The following is a 19,461-nucleotide window of genomic DNA, read 5'->3' as shown; positions in this document are numbered from 1 at the left end:
TTTTGGTTTTTGGTTTTTCTCCGGTACCAGGAACCGAACTCACGACCTTGCGCTTGCCAGGCAGGCGCTTTTGCCGCTGAGCTAAATCCCCAGCCCCTCAGTGGAGGTTTTAATCTCTTGGATTTCTGTTTGGATCTGTTTCATAGATTCCATTTCTTTTCTATGCTGGGCATTATTTGTTTCCATCATTTTTCTAAGCTCATCTATTCTTTTATCTGTGTCTTCTCTAATATCTTTGATTTTAAGCACATTTCTTTCTGTATCTGAGAGATTATTTTCTCCATAGCTTTTTCCACTTGTTTTTTCACTTCTACTATCATTTTAGAAAGTTCCAGTGTTTGATTTCCAATTTCATCTATCTTCTTGAGGTCTGGCCTTGTCCTGGCTGGGCTGGGGGTCTTGGGTTGCATTTTTCTTCCGCATTTTGTCATTTCTATTTTCTCTTTTATATTTTGTTTTCTGTGTTGATACTGGCCAGGTTCTTATGATATGTAGCTTTATCCCTAGTATTCAGGTTTCCTTAGAGGATGTCTGTTCTTCAGGGTTGTCTTCTACATGTAGGTAGTTTCTTATAGCTATCCCAAAACCCTAGTTTCTCAATTTGTAAAGGGTGCAAAATTACTCTTTGGCTTAGCTCCCAATTCTTTGGTACTGGGCTGTGGTGGTGATTATCAACTCATACAGTGACAGTGTTATCATACAGTGGAGAAAAAAATCTTTATAACATGAGGACATCTTGGCCAAAGTAGTACTGTTAGTAATAACACTAGTTTCAAGTAAAGCTTAATTACTGATAAACTATGGTAACCATTAACCTGTTACCTCTGACCACAGGAGTAAATTCTAAAATTATGTAACAAAATCAAACATATACTGTACACTTATATGTAGTGATTTTGCCCTTAGTCAGCTGATTTTACCCTTCTGTTAGGAGCAGGGGGGTTAAAATGGTTAGGGGATGGGCTAAAGTGATGAGTAAGATCAAACATAGTGGAGTCAAGGCTGGAGATTAAAGGATAATCACCCAAGTTTTGGGAAACTAGAGGACACAGGAGGGAAAGAATAAAACAGTATTCAAAGGAGTAGTCAGAAAGGGCAGAGATGGCATTTACTCCCTTGGAAGTTTAAATTCAAGAAGTAGTTGAGAAAAGAGAGAAAGTGGGTCTATAGAAGCAAATTTAAAAAAAGGTAAGAAACCTAAACATTGAAAAAAAGAAGGGGAAAAGAGCAAGAGAGTGAAAATGAACAGGAGAGAATAAAGAAAGAAAAAGGAAATGAAAGAGAACAAAAAGAAAAGAAAAAAACCTCAAATACCAAAATAACTACCAAATAAGGAAGAAAACAAGATGGCATCCAATCAGACAGGAGAGGGATAGCCAATTAGACAAACAAGGGAGAATGAAAGTAGTGAAATACCTTTGGTGTTTACAGTTCTGTGATGGTATCCATCTTTAATCCCAGAAATGTGTTGGGTATGGAGCTGAGCTTGGCCTCTGGATATGGGGCCTGGGACTGGACTTCTGCTGGTGGAGTCCTCTGGAGTCCAGTGGCTGGTTCCTTACTGCTGCTTCCGACACTTCCACACTGTTGGTCTTGCCAATTACTCTACCTTCCAAAGGTGTTTCTGCGCCTATGCATCTGGGACCCAGCTGTTGTCCTGGATCTCAGGTCTTGGGGTTTCTGTCAGTCTACTCCACAAAGGCATGTGTCCTTACACTCCTCTCAAAGACCCCGCCATCCCCAAGACAATGGAGAAGGCACAGAGCGCAGACTCACTCTCCTGTCGCAGGCCCCGCATCCTAGACAGAATGGAGCCTATTTAGTTAAATCTTAGGTGATCCTGCCAAGCACCTCTTTGATTTGTTTTTTAATCTCCTTTATTACATCCCTTAGAGCAATCTGTGTGCCTGGCATTTATACTATTCTTCCTCTTGATATCTTCTGGATTAGCTTTGGGGTAGTTTTGAGTTTGGGGAGGCATTTTTGTTTTCTTGTCTTCTCATGTTTCTGTTGTGTTTTGTTTGAGGTTTGTGGGTACTTACAGTGAAAAGACTTTGTGGTTAGTATGGTGATCTCTTCAGTTAGTCTGCTTTTCAGTGGTGCACTTTGGGGATGGCTAACTATAGTCCCTTGCCTCTGTCCCAAGATCTAAGCACTTCTGTTGATTTAGGAGGGGAGGTTGCTGGGCAATTGGCCCAACAACCAGTTCTCTGGGAATGGGCCCCAGTATTGTTAATGTCATAAAGGTAATCTGGGTGTTGGCATACAGAGACAGCCCACTAATAGCAACAGTTACATGACCCTGCCAGTATTGAACAAATCAGCTGCAGTAGTATTGTCCAAAGCAAATTGGGTGTACACATACCATAAGAACCGTTAATATATCACCATTAACCATAGAAGAGAAATCCACAATTATAGTATAAACACGAAGACAAGCCAGATGTCAACATACAGCTAATATGTACTAAATGCAACAGCTGTATCTCCACTAGTGGTAGAAAAGAACTCAATGGTATTTATATAGAATTAATTATTTGAAGATTAATAAAGCTTACTGACTGTTATGGTTTGTGTTTAGATGGTCTAGTTTGTGTCTAGATCCTCCCCCCAAGCCTCATTCAGTCATAGGTGGGGCTTTTTCGGAGGTGGCTGAATCTGTAGCGTGTATGATGCTGGTATTAAGTGTGTGATTACTAGTCTACTGATTGGTTTGGCACTGCCCTAATCCCAGTAGCTTAGATAGAGTATAAAAGGGAGAAAGAAGCTGCTAAGGTCTCCTGCTTGCTTTGCTGCCTTCTGTCTGCCATAAACTGTTTCTCCTCTGCAGTGTCTGTCTGCCATGCCACCCTGCCTTGGATCCCCCTGATTATGGACTGAAACCTTTGCAAACTATGAACTAAATAAACTTTCCCCCTTTGAGTGTCAGATATTTTGTCTTGGCAATGAGAGAAAAGTAACTAAGACACTGGCTATCTTATTAAAGATATAGGGGGTTGGAATTGGAAGAAAGCAAGACAGAAAATTTGAAAATTTAACCTATCCGAGATCAGAAGGAGAAGAGAGAAGTGAGATAAAGGATCCTATTAGGGAGTAGAAGGATATTTATAGAACTAGATAAAGGTTAACAGAAAAAAAAGAAATAAAAGATAAAAGAAAAAAGGCAAAAAGGAGAATTAAAATAAGAAAAATAATATGAAGAATAAAAATTTAAAAATTAAATGGGAAAAACTCAAAGGAAGAAGAGGGGAAAAGAAGAAAAGAAAAAAACTAAAACTTTAAAAACAAAAAAGAATAAGGGAAAATCCCCCACACCCTAGTAAACCAGTGAAGAAGAGGAAAGGGAAAAAAAGCACAGAACTTTTTCTTCTCTGTGTTTTTATTTTTTATTTTTTTTGGTTTTTCTCCGGTACCAGGAACCGAACTCACGACCTTGCGCTTGCCAGGCAGGCGCTTTTGCCGCTGAGCTAAATCCCCAGCCCCCTCTTCTCTGTGTTTTTAAACAAGTGTTTTCCTTCTAGGATCTGCAGTTTTGAAGTCTAGCAATTGTTCGTGTTCTCTGCCCAGCCTGAAGGCCTTTGGGTTTCTGAGGTGCCCCGTGCCCCTTTTCAGAGGTCCCTCTGTTTACCCAGGCTATGCCAGTGTCTAAGCTGAGACATGTGCCCGGTCATCCCAGTAGATAAGGAAAGCAGTCAGACCCTGAATCTGTCCTGGATGCAGGTAACAGGCCGAGGGCTTGAATACTCGATACCGGCCCTTTCAAACCCAGAGCAACTCAGGCCAAGCCTGGCCACTAGCCATAGGAGTGGGAGCTCAAATCCCTCAGGGGACTCTGTGGCCTGCTCCCTGTCTGTGGTTGCTGCCTGTGGCTGCCTCACCCAGTCACCGTGTGAGGGTAGCACTGGGAACCAAGAAGTGAAGCTGTCCTGCCGCTGTTCTGAGTCCCAGATTCAAACACTCAACCCTTTCCTGGAACAGCACCCAATCCCACTCTTGCTCCAAGTGTACGGTGGGCACTTGCATCTGCACGGGGATCCCTGTCCAGCTGTGGCTTGTGGAAGGACCTCCATTAGAGCAAAACCTTGTGCTGCCCCTGCAGATCACAGCATCCACTGGCCCAGTCCACTGCTGCTTCTTCCTGAGCGCTTCAGCGGATGCAGGCTGGGGAGCAAGTCCAGACTGTTTCATTCACATCTCCGCATTATGGCCAGTCTCTTCAACTTCGCTGTACAGTAGTTTTTAAATTGCCTGTCATTTTCTTCCTGATTCTGGGGATCCGCTTCTATTTGTCTCTTTCTTCTTTCCCAAGTTGTCATTTTCCAGTGTCTGAATTCCAAGTCTCAGAGAGGCTGAATTGTTTAACCTCCCTACTCTACCATTTTGAAAAGCCTGCTGAAAGTTTCACTCGAGTTTTAATAATAATAATAATAATAATAAAGCTCCAGGCATGCAGGCATGCATTGGAAGAACAGTACATGGTAATTTTGTATACAGTCTGTACGCCACGGCCTATGGCTTTATTCTGGGGCTTTTTTTTTTTTTAAGACTGTCTCGCTAAGTTGCTAAGTTACCCAGGCTGGAGTCAAACTTGTGATTCACCCAGAGTTCTAGGCTTGCGTTTTTCAGGAGTGCTCATCAGGTATTTTGTAGATGTACCTCAGTTGGGATTGTCTTATTCTTTTTCTCATGATTAGAATGAAGATATTATGAGCGTGTGGAGGAAGATCACAGTGGTAAAGTGCTCTTTCTGTTACATCTTATTAAGGGCACAGGAGTTGCTCAGACATAGATGTTTCCTGTCACCTGGTTCTAGTCATATTGGTCAATTTTCTCCACTGGAGAGTTCCTTCTTTCCACTTTGCATACTGTATTCCTTGGAAGGAAATCCTTTCTACACTCTGCGATTAAGGAATAGGGAATTGAGGATGAAGTAGCTCCATAAATTATTTTGTAAAACTCCTGCATAGATTTATGTTTACCTTTAAAGGAACTGAGAGTTTTGTGAAGTGATTGTGCCATTTTTTACTCACACTGGCAATGTCTGACAGTCTAAGTGCTCCTCATCCTTATCAACACTTGATATTTTCAACTTTTAAAGTTTAGCCATTCTAGTTGATGCGAAGGTGAAGTGATATTTCACAAGGGTTTTAATTTGCATTCATGATGATTAGTAATATTGAGCACATTATGTTATGCCTGTTGACCATTCCTGTATATTTTTTGGGGGGAGAGGTATGAAATGTCTGTCTAAGATTTTTGCCTATATTTTAAAATTGAGTTTTATTATTGAGGTGAAGTGTTACTTGTATATCTTGGATATAGGTTATTTGTTCAATATATGACTTAGAATAACCACAATAGCACAAGCTTTCTGCATTGGAGTTTGTATGTGAATCCATTTGCCTGTCAACATTGACATATTAGCTACTTGAAGTGATACTTAGTTTTAATGCTGAAAATTACCAGTTCTAATCTTTTGTACTTGTAAAGAAGCTTGACTTTCACAATCATAGTTTTCAAATTGAAAGACAAGTGCAGGCTTTAATTTACATCAAGTAAACATCAGTTTCTTGGTTGGCTTATGTCAGTTCTTAATTATTTGAAATAATATTATTAATACTACTTGTACCTTTGGGAAAAAGTACACAGAAGATTGTTATATGCTTATTTAGCACCTGAAGTGTTTTGAACTGAAAAAAAAAATCGGTCTGTGTTATCAGTTGTGTACTGTGATTTCTGGCTGTGATTAATGAGTGAGTTTCTTTATTTTTCCTGTGTTTCACTTTCACACTAGACTTCTCCATTTGTCTACTTACCATGATGATGATGATGATGATGATGATGATGATTATCATTATTATTTTTGGACTTACCGTTATTGACCCAGTAAAATTTGGGAAGATCAGATTGGCTCAAGGAAGAAAGAGCCAGGGTGTAGTGTAATATATGGCTAAAAGAGTAAAAGAAAAAACCATAATGGTGGGAGAAATAATTATAAAAAAGGACCTGAGATTATTGAGGTGTGAGAGTCAGTGGAATTCCTAAGCATGATTTTAAAAATTCTAAAATATTTTTAAAAATTTGTAAAAACATGATTTTAACTTTTTAAAAACTGTGCTGTTGGAAGAGAACGTCAGTTTCTTTGTTTGATTTTAAATTCGGGTAAAGCCAGCTCTGTATTTTCTTGGCCTTTTCCTAACTGCCCATTTGCCTTCTGTTTCAGGTGAACCTCTTCGTGCTGCTCTCTGTGGTTTGTGTCCTCCTAAATCTCGCGGGATTCATCCTTGGCTGCCAGGGGGCGCAGTTTGTGTCCAGCGTGCCCAGGTGTGACCTGGTGAGTGGTTCTCAGCAGCACTGTACTTGGCAGGCCCTGTCCTGTCCACTTTCCTGCTGTAACTTGTGACATGTAGCACCTGGCAACCACCTGCAGTGCAACCAAATGTGGCTAAAAGGAAGCAGGAAAACAAAACACACCGGCCTGCTGATTATTTTACTGGGTGATCAGTTATTTTTGTCAAAGCACTGATCATCCAGCATCATCCCAGAGCTGCAGAAGAGTGGTGTAGTGGATTGTGTCTCCTCAGTCAGTTTCTGTCTACCTTCATCAAAAGAGGGAAAATGGATATCATCTGAATACAGGTCCACAGTCCTTTATCTGAAAGACTTGGAGGCCAGAAGTGTGCGAACATTTAGAGATTTTCCAATTTGGGGATGTAAATATGGTATATACACCATGTGTTTATTATGTAGCCTGCTAGGCATCTGGGACGGGAGGCTATAATCGGGGCTTTTGGTTTTCAGAGCTTTTTGAATTTCAGAAGCGTAGATAAAATGTTGTGGAGTTGTAGCAGTTCTGACGTTCACAAAATATTTTAGTTGTAGTAAAATACACAGAATATGCAATTGACCACCTTAACCATTTTAAGTGTACAGTACAGTTCATTAGTATTATGTGCATTGTTGTGAAAATCTCCAGATCTCCTCTATATCTTGCAAAACTGAAATTCTGTGCACATGAAACACCAACTCCCAACCATCCTCGTCCCTCATGTCCCAACCCCTGGCAACCACCATTCTACTTTGCATTTTTATGAGTTTGAATACTCTAAATACCTCATGTCATTGGGATCGTGCAGTTTTTGTAAGTGACTTGTTTCATTTAGTATAGTACAGGTTTCTCCACATGGTAATATGTATCCGAGCTCCCTTCCTTTTTAAGGATGGATAATACTCCATTGTATGTAAGTATGACACATTATGTTTATCCATTTATTACCGGACGGCCCTGGGTTTTTTCCACCTCTGTGTATTGTGTGTAATGCTGCTGTGACTGTGGGTGCACAAACATCTCTCCCAGGTCATGCTCTCAAGTCTTTTGGGTTTCTCACCCAGAAGTGAAGTGCTGACCACCTATAAACTTTTTAAAAGACTTCTCAGTAACAAATATCTCCCTGTAGCACAAAACAAAAGGAATGAACTCTTTAGAAGTTATAGTACATCACATCTATGTGGAATCTGGCTTCGCACACTCCCATCCTGTAGAAAACAGGAGGATCCGAGCTGAGAAGCCCACGTCATTACTTGGATCGGGCTTTTGCAGTGACACCCATGAAATCCCCAACCTCTCAGGGGCCTACTAAAACCTTGTTGTTCTTTCTTATAGTTCTTTACAAAACAGTAAAATTTTGTCATTCCATTGCTTAATAGCCCTAAGTTAGGGAATCACATAACTTTTCAGGTCTTTAAGGCCCTCTGTGAATTGCTCTCAGCCTGCCTTTCAACTGGAGCAGCTCACACTCCCTGTAATTGAGCCAAACTCACAAGTTATTTTCCAGAATCCTGCCCCCACCTGCCCCAGGGGGTCTCACTATGTTGCCCAGGCTAGTCTTCAACTTTTGGACTCCAGCGATCCTCCTGCCTCAGCCTAGGTGCTAGGACTATTCGTATGTACCACTCTGCCTTAATTTCTTGTTTCTTACAATGTTATCTCTCGTCTAACCCAAAAAATTCTCTTCACCTCACTTTTCCTTCCTCCAGGTACTACCAGTCTTTGAAAGACCTATTCAAACCAGGCTTGGTGGTGCACACCTGTAGTCTCAGTACTCTGGGAGGCTGAGGAAGGAGAACTGTGAGTTCAGCTCTAGTCTGGGCAACTTAGCAAGACCCTGTCTCAGAATTAAAAAAAAAAAAATTTAAAGGGCCAGGAATGTAGTTCATTGTAAAGGCCCTGGGTTCAATCCCCCTTGCTGGGAAAAAGGAAGTGCCAAAGACTGCCTCCCTCAGGAAATAGTCACTGATCCTCAGAGAAGCTAATATTCTGCCTGGGTATCCCTTTATTTTTTGGGGCTAACGATACTTATAAAGATACTTTACTGGGCAGGAGCCACCTGGATAGTATCTGGTTTCCTTTTATCTTGGGAGTTTCCAGTAACCCCACACACATTCCTTTGCAGACAAGCAGTCCCCAGAGAAAACTTCTGGACAAATTCTGGTTTTCCAATTACTAATTATGCAATTGAATGCAGTGGGTTCACATCCTAGTCAGTGGAAAGTCAAAAACACAACCAGGAGACAAAAGAGTGGAGAAAGATTTATTACCTGCAGCAAGTAAGTACAGGGCTGGGGTCATTTCCAAACCAGTGCCCTTCCTGAGGAATTGAAGCATGGGGTTTTCCTTGGTAAGCCTACACATACTCATATAGGAAAGCTCTTTAGAGATGGGCACATCTCCTGAGCATGCCCAGTTTAAGGTGTGTGTTTCTGACCATGCTTAATTTAAGGTCGTAGTTTGGAAAGAAGCAAAACATCTCGGCATTCACCATTCAAGGCTGTAGACGCATGATTGAAAGATTAAGATGGTGGACGCCATACTTCTGCGCATGCTCAGTTCAGTACTGTAATGAGTTTTTTTTTGTAGGCGTCTGAAAGACCGAATTAGAGTGAGTTGGTAACTTTGGCTGTTTCTTGGCATGTTTCCCCAAAAAAGTCTTAGGTAAAAGAAAAAAGAAAAGAGAATTCTGAATGTGCATTAGCGTGGGAGTTTGCCTCAGAAAGGGTCTGCCTCAGCAGCTAATAATGACATGACAAACAAGGGAAGGCAAAGAGAAAAAATAAAGACTGGAAATGAAAAGTGTTAATAGATTAATAGTTCATCAGAACTGTAGTATGTGCCAGAATTTTCTTCCTTTTTAAGACTGAATTATATTGTTTTGGATATATATGATACATTTTATTTATCTATTCACCCATTGGCATTTAGATTGGCTCTAAACAAATATTATTGGTTGTGCATCTTGCTGTAATGACTATTGGGAGTAATGCTGCAGTGAACGTTGGTTTGCAAATATCATTTGGAGATCTTTGTTCAGTTCTTCTGGGTATCTATCCAGAAGTGTGTTTGCTGGGTCATATAGTAATTCTTTTTAATTGAGGAACCTCCATACTGTTTTCCAAAGTGGCTGGGCCATTTTACATTCCTGCTAACAGTGCACAAAGATTCTAGTTTCTCTATGTCCTGACATTTGTTTTTATCTTTTTTTTGTGCACGGGGGAGGGGGGGGTGCTTGTTGCCATCCTAATGGATATGAGGTAATACCTCTTGTAGTTTTGATTGCATTTCTTTCATGATTAATGATTTTGAGCATCTTTTCATGTGCTTTTTGCCCATTGGTTTTTTTCTTTCATGCTTTTGTGTGCTTTGGTGCCACGTTATGTGAATACTGCAGCCACCTGTGCAGCCTGTGAGAAAGGCTTTCTCAGCTAACTCAGGACCTTGCACGGAGAATGGATTTGTACAGTTGCAAGTGGTGGTGCACTCCTGTGGCCCCAGCACTTTGAGAGGTTGAGGCAGGAGATCAAGAGCTTGAGCCCAGCCTGGGCAAAGTGACTTAGCCACATCACCCCCGCTCCCCCGCAAAAAAAAGAAAGAGGAAAGAAAGAAAGTAAAAGGCAGACTGACTGGGGATACAGCTCAGAAGGCTGTGGGTTCAGTTTCTAGTCTTGGGGTGGGGAGAGAATGGATTTGTATGCGAAGGGAATACTTTGTAAGGTGACACCTAGCATTACCTGAGGGAAGTGGAGGACTCAGGCAAGGTCTGGAGGTTTGTGCCAAGGACGGAATCACAGATTCATGCTGAAAAAGTGAGTTTGGCCCCTATGGGCGAGGAGAGCAGAGTGGAGGCTGACACATCATCTCCATTAGTGCTGATCTGGTACTACTAAGTAGTGTTGTTAGTGTTAACATAGGAACTGCTCAGCTGGTAACGTCAAAGGAGGAAGCCTTTCCGGAGCAATAGCCGCCTGCTGAGTTTACAGCCTGTAAGGGATTAATGGATTGTGGAAGAGGGGTCTGGAGAAAGCCTGCCTGATCGGCCACAGTCATCTTCCATGAGACGGTGAGAGGCAGGAGGGTGTGTCCTCAGAAACGTGAGACAGTGGCAGAAAGACTGCACACAGAGACTTGGTCCTTTGTGTGGGGTGTGGATCTAGGCATGGGAACATTGATGCTGTAAACCTCTAGGGACAAACCAGGAAGAGAAGAGACCACTTGGGGATGAATTGATAGAGACCGTGGAGGTAATTCTAGTTGTCATTCCTTGTAGCAGAGACAGAATTTACATAAAAATCTGATGTAATGACGCTTCCCTTTCAATGTGGTTTCAGAACAAAGAATCAGAAATGGGGAATCCATGGCGCTCTAGGAGAGGCATTGCTAATGTACGTAGGCAAAAAAATGAGAACAGTGGTTGCCTGTAGGAAAGTAGGGACAGAGATCGATGGGGAAGGGGCATGAGGGAATTCTCCCTGGAGAGGGTACTGTCCTCTATGTTGCTAAGCGTTCGGGATACATAGGTGTCTGTACTGCTCAGAATTCCTAAAATGATATACTTAGGTATGTGTATATAGTTTTTTGGGTGGTATATATAAATTTTACCTCAAATAAAAATATAGCCCCCTACCCAAATATTGTATAATCCAATGTTAGAATGTTTTTCAATTCAGATTATAAGGAACCATATTTTCTCCTAATTTCAGAAAACAACCTTATAATTTACTACTATAACTATTATTTTAGGGCTGGATGTGGTGGTGTCTGCCTATAATCCCAGCACTTGGGAGGCTGAGGCAGGAGGACTGCTGCAAGTTTGAGGCCAGCCTGAATTGCATTGTGAAACCCTGTCTTAAAAAGACACACACAAAAAAAGAGTCTTATTTCAGTAAGAAAAAAGGGATCTTCCCCTATGCCCGGGTTTAGCAGTGAACATAGTGTGACTGTTTAATTAGTCCTAATGACCCCTGAAGAATTTTGCAGCTGGTAAAGGCAAGAGCTGCCTAATTAATTTGATAATTAATGGAAAAGCTGTAACCTTTCCTGTTAGTCAAAACAGGGAAGCCAATTTCAACAGCTCAGGCAGCAGAATGACTAAGAATAAACCTCTGCCTGCATGTTATGCCTTATTTGCCCTGTTTGGGTGATATATAATTTCTCAGTATGATTTAAGAAAAACTTGAACAGTGACCAAAAATTTGCAAAGCATTTCACTGAAAATGCAGGCAGCTACTCATCAACTACTACAAATCAGCAAGTCTATGACTGCTTTTTAGACATGGATTAAGAGGTCTCTGTAAGCTCCCCAGTCCCAGCAGGTGGTAGGTTCGATTTTTCCACCTTCTTGGAGTTACATGGGGCCATGTGATTTCCTTTGATAATGAAATTGTGAGCTGAAGTGATGAATGTCATTCCCCATAGGAAGCTTTAAGCTAGGGCTGCCAGATTTAACACATAAAATTATAACATAAATAAATTTGAATTTCAGATAAAATTGCCAATTTTTTTTTAGTATAAACATGTCTTGTGCAATGTTTGAAGACATATTTAAAAAAATGAAATGTTGCTTACCTGAATTCAAATTTAATTGGACTTCCTGTATTTTATGTGGCGACCCTGCTTTAAGTGCAGGTGCACCTTTTATCGTGTCCCCCGTCCCCAGCACGTCAGTCATGCAGTGCCGCTGAGATGCGGTTGTTCCACGAGTCTGAGTCCCAAGGAAACATCATGAACAGGACTCCTGCGGACCTGCAGTAAGACTGTAGCATTTTAGATAAATGATTGAAATTTGGTTTTGTTTCTCTCTTCAGTACACCCGAACCTCTTCTAGCGGATAGCTAATGCTTGACCTGAAACCCTACTGCATATCGCTTCTGTAAGATTGCTGCTCTTTGCTGTAGCAAGGGTTTTTTTTCTTAGCAATTGAATCACTGTTCTGCTTTTTTCTCCATAAGGTGGACTTAGGTGAAGGCAAGATTTGTTTCTGTTGTGAAGAATTTCAACCTACCAAATGCACAGACAAAGAAAATGCCTTGAAACTCTTTCCAGTTCAGCCTTGCAGTGCTGTTCACCTTCTCCTTAAGGTATGTCGAATGGATTGCAACCCCTCCAAAATATACACCAGGAAGCCCCCGAAGAAGGCACAGTTCCTTGAAATATTCCTGTCATCGCTGCCTTCAAATTAAGCTGCTGAAACCAGGTATGAGTGACCGTTCATTAGTGACCCAGAGGCAGAATGGAGTGTAGCAACACACAGATTACTGTGTATGCGTGCGTGTGTGTTGTGTGTGTAAATTATGTATGGGCAGCTTTGTATGTGTTCAGGGACTCTTAAACTAACACAAATCGAGAGGCACCTAACTACTATGCAGGTATATAAGTACAGACATGTAACATGGGTACACATGCACACACGTACTCGATGTAGCTTTTAGCAGAGCCTTTAAATCACCTGCTCACGTGTCACGTGCCGATGTCCAGTGGTTAGTGTGAGCATGGCAGGACGTGGCAGGCACTAACTGCCAGGCTGTGACACACAGACCGTGGAGAGAGGTTGGCCAAAAAGTACCGCAGAAATTCAAGAACTTTTATCTCATTTAATTGATGATCACTATAATAAGCAAAAGAAATGTCTTTAGTTGAAAAGAAAGAGCTAACCTTTAGTAGTCAGTTGAATAAAAATTGTGTCCTAATTTCAGGGATATTTGCCAAGTGAGTGACAGAATCAGTTGGCAAACCCTGATATATGAGCTCTTGGACGGTCTCGAATGGTTTTCTTTCTTTTGGGTTTATTTTCTGTGGAGAAGAAGAATCTCTAAACAGAGAGAGAGACATTCATAGCTGCCAGCCCTGGGTTACATAGGGTGTAAAAATGCCCTGCTTTCCTTGGCTTCTGCATATTTGGTGTCTGCATCGCCCCAACATTCTGAGCCAGGCCTCAGATTGGGGAAAGCTCCATGCCGGAGCCAGGACTGTAGCCATAGCTGCTTTTGGCATTGCCTTGCGGCTATTCTGAGACGTGTGTTTAGAGAAGAAAGGGCCTGTTTACACTCCGGCTGGCCCGGCCACTGCTGCGCCCTCCCTCGTGGGTACTTGGGGCAGCACTCCCAGATGCTCCCGAAATAGAAATCACTGGCCACAAGTTACACACTGTGCTGTGCTCATGGGAGGCTGGGCGTCGCTGTCTCTGGAATAAGCAGTTTAGAAGAGAGCCGCACTGCTCTGCTGGCAGGGAGGTTTGTAGATGGCATCCATACAGTTGCAAAAGGAAATGCAGTCATCTCTTGGAATCCATGGGGACTGGCTCCAGGACCCCAAGATGCCTGAAATCTGTGAAGCCCATATCCTTTATATGAAATGGTGTGTATTTGCATATAACCTGGGTACTTTAAACCATCTCAAGGTTAGTTCCAATACCTAATGTCAATATTTACATCTTTGGTTGATTGAATATGCAGGTGTGTAACTCAGGGACCCAAGGGGCAGACTATATTGTACTTCCAGGTCTTTCTCGGACAGAGATCTTCTAAGATAAGGTTTTAAAATTAGGAAGTTCATATTCTTGTATGAGGGTTACAGTAACAGCCAGCATTTATCACTCATGTAAATCCTTTGTACACCTTTTCTGGTGAAAAGGGACAGTGTCTCACTGGGACAGTGTCGTTCTTTAAGCATGTTTTTACGTTGCACTCTGGTGACCTCCCTGAGGCACTCTGCGGTGTCTTGTTTCTGTGTTCCAGAAAGTCCTCTTCGCCCTGTGTGCCTTGAATGCTCTGACCACCACTGTCTGCCTGGTGGCCGCCGCCCTTCGCTACCTCCAGATATTCGCCACCCGAAGGTCTTGCATCGTAAGTCCAGGCAAGGGGGCACGGTGACGCGTGTCCTGCTGTGCGGTGGCTGAGCCAGCCTCGGGCCCTTGTGTGGGACGCAGTGAAGGCTGTTGACTAACCGAAGTGCTGTTTAATCAGGATGAGTCCCAGATCTCTGTGGAAGAAGTGGAGGACCACGGCCGCATCCCAGACCCAGATGACTTCGTACCGCCTGTGCCTCCCCCCTCCTACTTCGCCACATTTTACTCGTGCACGCCCCGGATGAACCGAAGGTACTGTTCCTCAGTCCCCTGCAGCTCTCTGGGGTGCTCCGAGGTTTGAAGACTGAGGGGCATACATACTTCGAGCATGAGCCCTGACTTTCCTCCCATATCTGCAGAAATTGTTGTCCTTTTCAGGGTTTTCAATTCTCTCTGTCCCTTTCTGTGGCTCTGGTTCTGACTTTTTCCTTTGTCTGATAAACCAGATGAATCCAAGAAAAGTCAAACCTAGACCTAAAGATATACTTTTTCAAGTTCAATTAGCTTCCTGGGGAAAACTGACACCCAGGGAGATAACGGCTGTAATTTGACATGATGGAGAGTCGCAGTTGCCCTGGCAACTCTCCCAGTTAGGCCAAATCGATGTTTTATTGTAACACCATCAGCAAGTCCCAACAATCTTGAAATCCTTCCCAGCTGTAGGAAAAGATTAAAAATTAATTGCACCTCCATATTTAGAATTAAAAAAAACATTATCCTTATATTCCTTTTCAAATTCCAGTTCAAAATTTGGCTGTTTCTCAAATCTCAGGAATTATTTGTATGATGAAATGTCATAAGCATTTGTCTGATGGCTAGTGACTTTTAGAATTGAATCTCTCTAAAGAATGACTTCATGGGGCTGGGGATTTAGCTCAGCGGCGCAGCGCCTGCCTGGCAAGCGCAAGGTTGTGAGTTCAATTCCCAGTACTGGAAAAAAAAAAAACCAAAAAATAAAAAAAAAAGAATGGCTTCATTTATTCATTCAATAAACATGTACTCAGTCTTTGGCTGCTTATTCATTGTGGATTACTAAGATTTTAAATGCATCAGAGCTGCTCCCTGTCCTCCAATCAAGGAGCTCACAGTCTGGGTCATTAAAATGAATGTTGGAAGGATTGCAGTGCTACTCAAAAGAGTAGTTTGGGGTGCGCAGAAAAGGTTTCTTAGCCCAGAGTAGTGAGATAGTCTGCCAGTCAGGGGCAGCTTCTGGGAAGAAAGTAACCTTAATCTGAGGTTAAAGGGTATTCAAACTTATAATTAAGTCCCCAAAGAAAATCTCTAAATTCCACAGGCAGACGAGCATCTTGTGCTTGATACTCTCAGGGGTCTTACTTACTTTTTCTCTCATTGCTAAGACAAAATACCTGACATCCAAGGTGAAAGGGGGAAAGGTTTATTTAGCTCGCAGTGTGTAGAGGTTTCAGTCCATAATCAGCTGGCTCCAAGGCAGGGGCTTGTGTGGCAGACAGGCATTGCAGAGAGGAACAGTTCATGGCAGGCAGAAGGTAGCAAAGCAAGCAAGGGACAAGACAAGCCTCTTTAGGGCGGTGCCCTAATCAGTGGACTGATTTAGTAATCACCCACCTTTAATCCTAGCATTTCACCATGAACCAGTCACACACTCTAGATTCAGCCACCTCTGAAAAAGCCCCACCTATGACTGCATGAGGCTTTGGGGGGACATGTAGACACAAGCCATAACATGAGACTAGACATTTATATTTTTATTTATTTATTTTTGTGGTACCAGGAATTAAACCCAGGACTTTGGGACTGAGTCACCTTTACATCCCCACCCTTTTTAGTTTTTGAGACAGGGTCTGGCTAACATATTAAAATGCCCAGGCCGTGCTCAAACTTGTGATTCTCCTGCCTTAGCCTTCAAGGATGCTGCAGACATTTACATTTTTGAACCTCTGGTAGTATAGAGTTTTCAAATTTGTTTCCAGGCTTGGGGTTGCTGGAAAAACATTTTCTAATGTTCAAGGCAGCTCTGTGTGCCCTTGAAATGGGTCTCACCCAGGCACCGTAAATGTTCCTTGTGTGTGAATCTCTTTCCTGCCCTGCCCTTCCCATCTGACCAGGTACAGGCAGAGATGACCACGAAGCAAGAAGGGTGTCAGCTGGGTGGACGGTGGCCTGGTGAGGACCGAGGTCCAGCTCCCTCTACCGAGGAGTGGATTGCTGGCTTTCTGAAGTCATGGGCAGGGTGACGTCCTCATCTGTTAGGAGATGAACCAAGAACAAGGCTGCAGAAGAGCTGCATATTCTGCTTGTACCACAGGACGCGTTTGCTGAACAGTAGCCGGGGGTCAGGCTGTCCGTGGAGGGCAGTGAGAATGACTGCTGTTCTGTGGTTGGGAGGCAGCTGTCCTCTTCAGTAAGAATCCTGGCTTCCCGGAATTGCGGGTGAGCGCTCGGCTGACCTCTGAAGAGGCAGTGGACAGATTCAGTTTCCTGCAGTGACAGAAAGGGAAAGTGACTCATGTGGTTCAGGAGTTGCCCACATGTCCTGTCATCTCTCCACCTTGCTTTCTCTCTGTTCTTTCTCTTTTCTGCTCCACCATGGCAGTGCTTGTCAGTGTGGGCCTCTCCACCCTTTGTGGACCTAGGTACAACTTTAGATTTGTTCCTCTGAGCCCCTGTTCAGATCTAGGTTGGGAGAAGACAAACTTCTCATCAAGGATTTTACTATTTAGAACTTTCCAGAAGAAAGGGAAGGTTTCTAGCAAAATACCCTATGAGAAAGGAAATACTACTCAGTTGTATGCCTGGAATCCTAGATCCTGTCTCCAGTGGGCTCATTTTTAGAAATTCTCCCAATATCAAAAGGCAGTCCACTTTTCTCTTTAAAATGACAGAATTAATATTTAGATACATATTCTGTCAAAGATATTTTAAAATTTGACTGACTTTGCTAGTTGTCCATATAAATCAACTTTACAGACACTCACCCTTTCCCTCTGGGTGGTAATTCTTTTGTAAGCAGGCAGGCAAAAATAGGCATGGATGCTTTTGTGCATTTTCACAGCCAGGTATGTCAAGAGTTCGTGCCACAAAAGCTGTCCATTTCTTGTAAGAAATAGGTGCCCTCTTGGAAGAGGCCTGTTTGTTTAACTTCTATAAATAACACCCACTTTATACCTTCTTACCTCCTTGAGAAAGGGTTTCTCAAGTTACTGTCATAAACAGATTTCTGACTACAGCCAAGGCTTCTGTCCAAAGATGAGTTACTTATTTTGTGAATTGATTTGTAAGCACAGGAGAGGGCTGTGTGTCCCAACTCCACTGCTCCCACCCTATTTTCAGAAACTGAGTTAGGAATCAAAAAGGTATCAGCTCTGCCATCCTGTGCCTAGGAGCAGGGAGAAAGGAACATAGTTCTCTGGTCAAAGACATCTTCCCTGCAACATTATTCACACGTTATTCAAAACCTATTTGTAGCATGGAGTCAGAATGTATTTCCTGTACTCTATTCAGGTGTCCTGTTCATTTTCAGGCTTCTGGGTGTAAATCAGGGATGCTTTCCTGGAGACTGTAATAAACTTGAGGAGCCTAGGCTATGGAGTCTTTTCTAGTGTGACCCTGGGCTGCTGGGAGGATTTGTATGAGAGAGTGGACATTAAAACTTTTTCTTTAAAAGTAAAAGCTTAGGCCATTACTATAACAGAGTAACACACAGAGGGAGTAGTTTATAAAAGAACCTTTATCCACCCCCCACCCCCCACCCCCGCCATTCTGGAGGCTGCGAATTCCAAGATCCAGGTGCTAAGTAGGCTTGGTCTCCAGTTCCAAGATGACACTTCGTTGCTGTGTTCTTTGGAGAGGAGAAAGTTTGTGTCCTGGCATAATGAGCAAAGTAGAGCGAACCCATCCCCACAGGCTTGTTTTATGGTGGCATTAGTTCATTCACAAAGGCTGTGCCTCCAGGACCTAAACAATTCTGCAGTGTCTTCACCTCCAGAAAGATTGGGGCTTTTACTTTGGGGCTCCTTTTTTTTTTTTTGAGTGTTTTATATGTTGTAGATGTTAGTCCTTATGTCTAAGGAATAGCTAGCAATTTTTTCCCCATTCTGTAAGTTGTCATTTCACTCTGTTGGTCTTTTCCTTTGCTGTTCAGAAGCTTTTTAATTTGATGTGATCCCATTTGTTGATTCTTGGTAATATTTGTTTTTTGTTTTGTTTTGTTTTTTTCCGGTACCAGGAACTGAACTCGTGACCTTGCTCTTGCCAGGCAGGTGCTGTGCCGCTGAGCTAAATCCCCAGCCCAGTAATATTTCTTATACCATTGGGGTTCTATTCAGAAAGCCCTTCCCTGCACCTATGTCTTCAAGAGTTTTACTCATTTTATCTTTTTTTTTTCTTTTTGGGGTACCAGGGATCGAACTCACGACCTTGCGCTTGCCAGACAGGCACTTGTGCCACTGAGCTATATCCCCAGCCCACTCGTTTTATCTTTCAATAGATTGTTTCTGTTTTAACATTAAGATCTTTGATCCATTTTGATTTTAGTTTAGTGTATGGCAAAAATATGTCTAGACTCAATCTTCTGCGTGTAGATAGCCAATTTTCCAGCACCGTTTATTGAAGAGGCTATCTTTCCTCCAGTGTATTCCTGGCCCCTTTGTCAAAGATCAAATAGTTGCATTCTGGCTCCGCTATTCTGTTTTATTGATCTACATGTCTGTTTTTGTGGCAGTACCATCCTTTTTTTTTTGTTGTTAAATCACTGTGGTTTTGTAATATAACTTCAAATCTAGGATTATGACAACTCCTTCTTTGCTCTTGTTTGTCAGAATTGCTTGTGCTATTCTGGGCCTCCTCTAGTTCCAAATGAATTTTCAGGTTGTTTCCCAAAATCTGTGAGGGATGTTGTTGATACTTTGATTGGGGTTGTGTTAAATCTGTGTTATCACTTTAGAAAGTATGGCCCTTTGACAATGACCTTTCTGCCTATCCAAGAACAGGGGATATCTTTCCAATTTCTGATATCTTCTTCATTCTTCTATCTCAGATACTTAGTTTTCATTGTAGAGGTTTTTAACTTCCTTTATTAGGTTAATTCTTAACTATTTAATTTTCCTGATGCTACTGTGATTGGTATTTTCCTAATTTCTTTCTCAGTGAGATTATTATTGATGTACAGGAATTCTGTTGATTTTGTGTGTGTGTGTGTTTTTTTTTATCCTATTACATTGCTGAATTTGCCTATTAAATCTAGGAGTCTTCTGGTGGAATTTTCGGGTCTTCTATGTAGAAGACCATGTCATCTGTAAATAAT

The 19,461-nt window shown here is 42.2% G+C and overlaps 1 protein-coding gene across 1 annotated transcript in view; it reads left to right on the top strand.

The window, feature by feature from the left end:
- Fam189a2 (family with sequence similarity 189, member A2) overlaps positions 1-19,461 on the top strand; it is a gene marked incomplete at its 5' end in the record, with an annotated part of 88,731 nt that overhangs the window by 54,514 nt on the left and 14,756 nt on the right. Inside the window, 4 exon segments of the mRNA XM_005388562.2 lie at positions 6,224-6,334; positions 12,283-12,411; positions 14,068-14,175; positions 14,296-14,429. Coding sequence (XP_005388619.2) covers positions 6,224-6,334; positions 12,283-12,411; positions 14,068-14,175; positions 14,296-14,429 — 482 coding nt within the window.

This window comes from Chinchilla lanigera, unplaced genomic scaffold (assembly GCF_000276665.1).
Source record: "Chinchilla lanigera isolate Chin_1 unplaced genomic scaffold, ChiLan1.0 scaffold00033, whole genome shotgun sequence".
NCBI lineage: Eukaryota > Metazoa > Chordata > Mammalia > Rodentia > Chinchillidae > Chinchilla > Chinchilla lanigera.
This window is presented reverse-complemented; position numbering and strand designations above follow the sequence as displayed.